The sequence below is a fragment of the Myotis davidii genome, unplaced genomic scaffold, assembly GCF_000327345.1.
Source record: "Myotis davidii unplaced genomic scaffold, ASM32734v1 scaffold30, whole genome shotgun sequence".
Classification (NCBI taxonomy): Eukaryota; Metazoa; Chordata; class Mammalia; order Chiroptera; family Vespertilionidae; genus Myotis; species Myotis davidii.
Window position 1 is genome coordinate 105,704 of NW_006282874.1, and position 8,082 is coordinate 113,785.

At 53.6% G+C, this 8,082-nt stretch overlaps 1 protein-coding gene across 9 annotated transcripts in view; it reads left to right on the plus strand.

Moving 5' to 3' along the window:
- The window catches only part of PTK2 (protein tyrosine kinase 2), a 100,459-nt gene that overhangs the window by 79,644 nt on the left and 12,733 nt on the right, over positions 1-8,082 (plus strand). For all 9 annotated transcript variants that reach the window (XM_015561492.1, XM_015561465.1, XM_015561468.1 and 6 more), the window contains 3 exons: positions 1,498-1,584; positions 3,922-4,059; positions 4,845-4,976. In XM_015561492.1, the coding sequence (XP_015416978.1) occupies positions 1,498-1,584; positions 3,922-4,059; positions 4,845-4,976 (357 nt within the window). The remainder of the gene's footprint in view (positions 1-1,497; positions 1,585-3,921; positions 4,060-4,844; positions 4,977-8,082) is intronic.

Consider the following 8,082-nt stretch of genomic DNA (forward strand, 5'->3'; position numbering starts at 1 on the left):
TCATGAGCGTTTGAATGGGACAAACTGCAATGTCCGTGGCTGGTTTCACTGCCACAGGCAGAGTTGAGGAGTCCAGTGACTGTGTGGCCCCCAAGATCAGAGTATTTACTCCTGGCCCTTCAGGAGGAAGCTTGGCAAACCCCGGACAGTGTTGTCAGGGCCACAGACTCACCAGCAGCGGTTTGCGTGCGGCGCTGGGGGCCTGGGCTGTGCCTGGAAGCCTGGGTTCCTGGAGAGGAGAGCCGGCAGGTGTGTTGTGCGGTTCAGGTTGTGCGTTTGGTAGACATTTTCTCAAAAAAGAAAGAAGCAAGACTGTCTCACCAAGGAAAACAACTGATAACATGTGTTTCCAGGGATAAATTTTGCATTTTCAACCAAAAATTTGAATCTTGAAGAATATCTGTGTCACCTTGATAGTTGTGCAGTTCTCAGCCTCTCTGCTGAGCTCAGGGTGGCGCTCACAGGGTGCGGCGTTTTCAGGTTGTAGGATGGCGTGTGGGCACTGGGAAGAGCCCGTAACTCAGTTCTCCGGTGTTTCCCAGTGATGAACGTGAGCGGTGCGTTCACAGCCGAGAGACGGCCGTGGCCGTGATGTCACAGCTGGCGGCGCAGTTTCCAGTTCCGTGTGGCAAGTCGCCTCCCACTGCTGAGTGTAGCTGTCGTACCAAAAAGCAGCAGCCACAGTTGTTCCAAGAAAGGATGAAAACGCTTGAAGTTCAGGTGTCTCAGCAGCAGAGAGTTTAGAGCGGGGAGTGACCTCAGAGTTGCTCGGCGCCACCCCCACTTCATAGGTGAGGAAGTAGAGGCCAGCCTGCCGCTCCCAGGAAGTGGCCGAGCAGGGTGGGTGTCCAGCGTCACTTTCCCCGAGGCCGAGTGGTGTGAGCATCTTCTCACCTCTGTGCTCATTGGCTGTCGCACAGCTTCCGGGTTCACCCAAGTCCTCTGCCCACTGTTGAATGGAATACTTGCCATTGTATTGTGGGGTATGCCTCTCTCACCAAGTAGACGGTTTGCAAATATTTCCTCCCGTTCTGTGGGTTGTCTTTTCACTTTTCTAAAGCTGTCGTTTGCAACACAAAAGCTTTGAATTTTGATGAAATCTAGTTTATGTATTTATTTGTTTTGTTTTGTTGCTTGAGCTTGTGGTGTCGTAGCCAGAAAACTATTGCCTCCCCCACAGATGTGTCCTGTTTTTTGCTGGGAGTTTCACAGCTTTAGCTCCTCCATTTAGATCGTGGCCCATTTGAGTTCGTTTTTGTGTCTATTGTGAGGAAGGGACAGCTTCATTTGCTCACGTGTGGATGCCCGTTGTCCCAGCATCATTTATTGAAGAGACTTTCTAACCCCACTGCGATGTCTTGGTACCTTTTATCATCCTTTCCAAGTAAACTCTTTGAGAGAAATACCTTCTTCTATCATTTCAATAAAACAAGGGTTTGTGATTTACCAAAGTGATCAAACACCCATTCATGTGATGCTCTGTTGGTTTGTTCACAGCCCAGCAGGCCTGGTTATCCTAGTCCGAGGTCCAGTGAAGGGTTTTATCCCAGCCCGCAGCACATGGTGCAGACCAACCATTACCAGGTACGCAGATCTTACCGAGACAAGAGCCGCTCTCTCTCCTTTGCAAGGCTCGGGGGCGGGAAGGGTGGGTGTGTTTGTGTTTTTACCTGTGTACTTAGGAGTATGTCAAGGGGCACGTTGTCCTGACATTCGTGTGGACTGTGAGCACTCACCGCTCTGAAAGCAGGCGGGGCAAGTGTCTCACGGCCCACAGTTCCCAGGCCGGCCCCCTTCCTCCTGCTCCCATACAGTACAGGGCCCCGTAGGCATGCGCTCTGCAGAGCCACTCAATGGGCAGTTCTCCTGGGAGCCAAGAATAAGATTCAAAAGTGCCTTAAAAGCCAGATGAGCCCTGGCTGGTGTGCTAAGTGGTTAGAGCATCGGCCCATGCACTGAAGGGTCATGGGTTCAATTCCCGGTCAAGGGCACATACCTGGGATGCAGGTCTATCAATCCCTGGCCTGTCGGGGAGTGGTGGGAGGCAAGCAGCTGATGTGTCTCTCTCACGTTTATGTTTCTCTCTCCCCCTCCCTTCTCATCTCTCCCCCTTTTCCCCTCCCACTCTCTCTAAAAATCAATGGAAAAATATCCTTGGGTGAGGACTAACAAAACAAAAAAGAGATCCAGATGAGTTGCCACATGGGCAAGTGTGGAAGGAAGGGTGGGCTTGCAGACAAGTAACCTGCACAGAGAAGTGAACCCTTAAGAGAAGGGCCAGAGCAGTCAGTCGTGGTTGGTTCGGATTTCTGAGGGAAGGTGTCAGCTTTTCTTACGAGGCAGGAAGCCAGGGCTCAGTGGGCACTGAGCAGGGGTCGGACCCAGCATTGTTTCAGGAGAACATGGCGGCTCTGAGAGAGGAGCGCTCGGGTCCTGAGAGCTGGGTCCTCGCCCGGTGACGGGCGCGCCGGCCATGGCGCTTGCCGGCTGGGGCTCTGGTGCGTGTTTGCTAGTGGCGGGTGTCCCCTGAGGCAGCAGTGTGTACAGTGGAGGCCAGAGAGGGGAGGACAGGAATGAGCAGCCCTCCGCTCTGGGTGGGAGCAGCTGCAGGGCCTTCCCTGGCGGTGTGTCGGGTCCTCTGTGGCCTGAAGTGCTCCTCTGTCTGCCACTGCTCGGTGTGGAGAGAGTGCCTTAAGGCCTCCCAAATCTCTTTGCTGTGATTCCTAAACGCTCATTGGCCGTAAGGTGTCCTTTCTGACCAACTACAGTGAGCAGAAACATCAGCATTTTCTGTTCAGCAGAATTTTTACTATTAAACATGGGCTGCAGTAAATGGAGAGAACTGTCTCGATGTCTCATTTGACAGTTTAATTCCATATTGTCGGGACGGAGATGGGCATCAGTCAATGCCTGGAGGCCTAACAGATACACAGAACCTCTGCTGAAGGCTGTGTGCCTATTGGCTGTTCTTTATCTCATTCAACATGTGACTGAGAACCCGGGCCAAGGTACCAGCCGCGTGAGCTGCGGGAACAAGTGCAGGGTCGTCTGTCCTCTCTGAGAGAGAGGGAGCGGATGAAGAAGCCTCTCACTTCCTCCTGCCTGACGTTCTTCTCCTGTTGGACTCATGCATCTTCGTTAGAACTTGAAGATTGACTCCCCACCACCAGCCCTTGTTCACCAGGGCACAGCCTTTTGGGGCTTAGTCTGTTGGGTTGGGCAGGAGGGGTTCCATGGCAGTGCCTGGCGCAGCCTGTGGGCGGCCTCGGACGCTGCTCCCAGCTCTGGTCAGTGTAGGCTTCTGACTGCCGGGCGTGTTGGCGGCGTTGTCTGCTGCGGCCTCAGTGCACACTCCCCGGGGTCCCTGCATTCCTCGCTGGTGACCTTCCTCCCCCTTCAGAGCCGACAGTTGGTGAGGATCTCTTGATCTTCACGAGTCAGTCTCCCCCCAGCCCCCTGCTTCCCTCTTGCACTCTCTAAGGAACCTTGAGGTCACATCAGGTCCACTCCCGTCTCAGGTTCCACATTTATGTCCATCTGCAAAGTCCCTTGGCCCTGTCAAGTGACCGCGAACTGGATGCGAACAGCTGGGGCTGTCATTGGGCCCCACAGCATCCTCCAGACCAGGGGTGGGCAAACTTTTTGACTCGAGGGCCACAATGGGTTCTTAAACTGGACCGGAGGCCGGAACAAAAGCATGGATGGAGTGTTTGTGTGAACTAATATAAATCCAAAGTAAACATCATTACATAAAAGGGTACGGTCTTTTTTTTCAATAGTTTTATTCATTTCAAACGGGCCAGATCTGGCCCGCGGGCCATAGTTTGCCCACGGCTGCTCCAGTCTGTTATCCCCTCTCCCGTGGCCGCAGGCTCTGCAGAACTCGTGTGGGAACCTGACCCACCACTCACTCGCCCGCAGGTCTCTGGTTACCCTGGCTCCCACGGAATCCCAGCCCTGGCGGGCAGCATGTACCCGGGGCAGGCATCCCTCTTGGACCAGACAGACTCGTGGAATCACAGGCCCCAGGAGATGTGCATGTGGCCGCCCAGCGTGGAGGTAAGCTGGTGCTCTCAGGCGTCCGTTCCCTCACAGATGAAGCTTTGCCCGAGGCCCCTTCTCCTCCTGAATCCTGGGGTGTCATGTTGGTGACCCACGTCTCAGGCCAGGACGCTCCTTTTCCTCGATGCTTTCTGGTGCTGTGAATCCTCCTCATTAACGAGAGGAGAGATGCCATCAGCATTAGCCCGTTGGTTTGGAAGGCAGACCCTAGACCAGTGGTTCTCAACCTTCTGGCCCTTTAAATACAGTTCGTCATGTTGTGACCCAACCATAAAATTATTTTCGTTGCTACTTCATAGCTGTAATGTTGCTACTGTTATGAATCGTCATATAAACATCTGATATGCAGGATGGTCTTAGGCGACCCTTGTGAAAGGGTCTTTCGACTGCCAAAGGGGTCGCGACCCACAGGTTGAGAACCGCTGCCCTAGACTGACTGGAATAGGCGTGGAGCTGAGGCAGAAGCAGGCAGACGGAGCCGTCAGTGCTTTGGCCTCTGCCTGGGGCCCTGCTCCCTCCCAGACCCTTGGCGCTGTCCCCTAGGACTGAGCACACCTGGCACGGTGCTCACTCGCCCCTCACAGTGTCTCCCTGCCTGTGCGCTGAGCGTAGCGATGGTACTGTCTAAAGACGCTTGGCACGCGGCCACTCGCAGCCTCCAGGAACTTCGCCCCACAGCAGCGTGAGCCAGTGTCTCCACACCCGGCTTCCTCGTGGGAAAGGCAGGGAAGGAGTAAGAGCTTCACAGGGAGACCTGAGAGCACTGCCGTTTCTGCCCCCAGGACCCCGCGGCGCTGGACCTGCGCGGGATCGGACAGGTGCTGCCCACACACCTGATGGAGGAGCGGCTGATCCGGCAGCAGCAGGAGATGGAGGAGGACCAGCGCTGGCTGGAGAAAGAGGAGAGGTTCCTGGTAACTGCATTTCGGAAATGTCCTTCCACCCTTAGCCCTGCTGGGGTCTGTGGCAAAGGTTCCTCTTTTCCAAAGCAGGAGAGCTGGCTTCCCCTCCGGTTCCTGAGGCTGGCAGTTGTGGTGTTTGCTCTCCTGGAGTTGCTTTTCCAGTGTCCGTTTCTGAGGGTAGCAGCGGCCTGTGGGCTCAGAGATGTCAGCATTTCTGTGGCTTCTATGTTACCACCGAATTGACAGAAACAGCTCCCGAGGTGTCAGCCTGCACACAGGCGGCCCGCCTGTCTACTTCCGTGATAACCTGCTGCCCACCACGGACAGCTGCCTGTCACTAAGAGACTGGTACCCCGTTCCCGTTGAACTCGTGCATTCCTGTGTGTGCATACGCGGCCGGTGGGTAGGAGTTTGTCTTGGATTTTCCGGGATCTATCACTGAATCTTGTGGCCGGCTTCCGTGGATTTTCCGAATGCACAGCTGTCGCTCTAAAGCGCTCTTCGTCTCACTCGATGTTTCTTAGACACGTTCCACGCCTCTCCTGGGGTGTCTCTTGCCAACTTTAGTATGAAGTAGCTCCTTGCTGGCTTTTCTTGCTTTTATTTTTAAAGATAGTGCCTCTAATAGTTTTCTCCATTAAGTATAATTTGGTATATTTGTGCCTGTACATTTTAAATAGATTGAGGTGGTGGTGGTGTTTTTAAGAAAATGAGCCCTAGCTGGTTTGGCTCAGTGGATAGAACATCGGCCTACGGACTGAAGAGTCCCAGGTTCGATTCCAGTCAAGGACACATGCCCGGCTTACAGTCTTGATCCCCAGTGTGGGGTGTGCAGGAGGCAGCCAATCAATTATTCCCTCTCATCACTGATGTTTCTATCTCTCCCTCTCCCTTCTTCTCTGAAATCAATAAAAATATATGTATTTTAAAAAAGGAAAAGAAAACTTGAAAAGGTTTAACATGAGTTACCTGGAGGGTTTGGCCTGGGTTTATGCTAGTCCTGCATCCCAGAGGTAAGCCCCTACGCCGCCATAGGTGAGCCTTCTCAGGCCGGTGTATGTGGGGTTTCATTGGGATTCAGGATTGATGCTCATCAGTGAGAATAGTTTGTTTCTTGTCATCGTTTATCGGCTTCAGGATCAGCACCGTGCTGGTTCCTCAGGTGAGCTGAGTGATTGCCGCCCTACGGATTTGGGTCTTTGTTAGGTCCATGGTGTGGGTGGTGGGGCTGAGAGCAGCAGGCAGTCAAGACAGGGCCGCCTCCAGTGACGGGACTGAGAGCGAGGAGACGGGAGCAGTAAGCATTCATTCCGCCTGGGCATCTTAACTGGGATTCCTGCCGCATCGTCTCCACCACAGCCACAGTGATGTTCCTAAAATGCAAGTCTGACCCTGAGTCTCTGTGTAAAACCTGCTGGAGCTCCCCCAGGACAACCTGCCCGCCTCCTCCTCGCCCCTCCTTTCTCCGTGCCCTCCTGGGTCAGCCTCCGGTTGTGGCAGAGAGCACTGAGCACTGAGGGGAGGGACAGCCCCCAGGTCATTGGGGAGGCTGAGCAGCTAAAATGACAGGAGCGACAGCCCCAGAAGACCTGGGGAGGAGCATTCCAGGGAGAGGGCACGCCAAGTGCAAGGACCCAAGGCGAGCTGGGAAGGAGCCAAGTACGTCTGAGTGTCAGAAAGACAACCATAGAGGCCAGAGTGCAGGAGTGAAGGGGGGCAGACCACACGGGCCTCAGGCCATGGGGGGGGGGAGCGGGGGCAGGGCCTGGCGGTGGTGGGAAAACAGCATTTTGGCACTCAGAGGGTCCTTGCCATCCTGACTCTCCTTTCAGATAGCATTACGAGAAAGAACCTAGACTTCGGAGAATTAAAAATCCTTGTTACTAGGACCCTGCATTGTTTTCTGTCTTTATGCTTGAATTTCTTAGCCTGTGAAGTACTTGGTGCCCGCCATACGGTGCGGGTAATGCTTTCCTCATAGAGGGATGAGGTGATACGGAAGCAGTGGAGGGAGGAGCCCCCATTAATTTTCAAAGGGCTTTTTTCTCTCTTCCTCAGTTTGAGCTCCATAGCTGCCATGGGCTGCATTGATGAGAACCTAGACTCCTAGGTCATGGGTCACAGTTCCTGTATGACACAGCGTTCCTGCAGACAGTTCCAGAATGCCTTCCCCGCTCCTGACCCCAGGCTAAGGAAGAGGAGGAGTAAGAGTTTGGCCACACTCAAAGGGTTTCTGCAGAGGAGCCCTGAGGGGATTGCTCCTCAGGAGCTGCAGAGCCTTTTATTGGATTGGTTGGCTGTTTTACGGAAACCTTCACTCTCTCTTGTTAGCAGGTAGCTAACAGGCCCTGGAGTGTGAGTGCCCTGTGTCCCCAGGACGCAGAGTCTCAGAGTCGTCAGTGCCGCCTTTTAGGCGAGGCACTTTCCAGGGCAGGCTTGTCCTGCTGTCCACGAGGCCGGCCAGCCTCTGGTGTCGTCCGAGCTGTTGTGCGCCTGCTGCCCTGGCTAAGTAAAATAAAACCCACTCACTACAAAGGGGAAATTTTCAAAAAGATATACAACATACAAGCCACACTTCTTTATTATGAACTTCAACAGACCTAACACTATTCCAGATTGCTCTAGAAATTTCTAAAGATTCTTGTCTTCTGTTCTGTCTCCTCCTGGCCTGGTAACAGATCATTTCCGCTCCACCTTGGTCCTCAGACTGCTTGGGGAGCAGTACTGCCCCCCAGTGACATCAATTATGCAGCCTGGACAAAGAGCCAGGTTTCTACTTGAAAAATTAACTCTTAAAGTTGCTTTTTCAGTCATAGTTACCAGATTTTTTCAAATAGATCCCACTTTCAGGACTCAACGCGATTGCATGGTCATCTACATATATAAAAGGCTGATATGCTAAGTGTCCATTGACCATCTGACCGGTCGCTATGACACACACTGACCACCAGGGGGCAGATGCTCAACGCAGGAGCTGCCAAGATGCACACTGTCCATTTACAAAGAAAGGGCACCGCGGACCTGGTGCTGACAAAGCAACACTTGGCTTCCCCCAAGTGGGACACAGGCCCCGCCACCACCCTGAGTGACACCCCACCAAATCACAGCTAATGCTGCT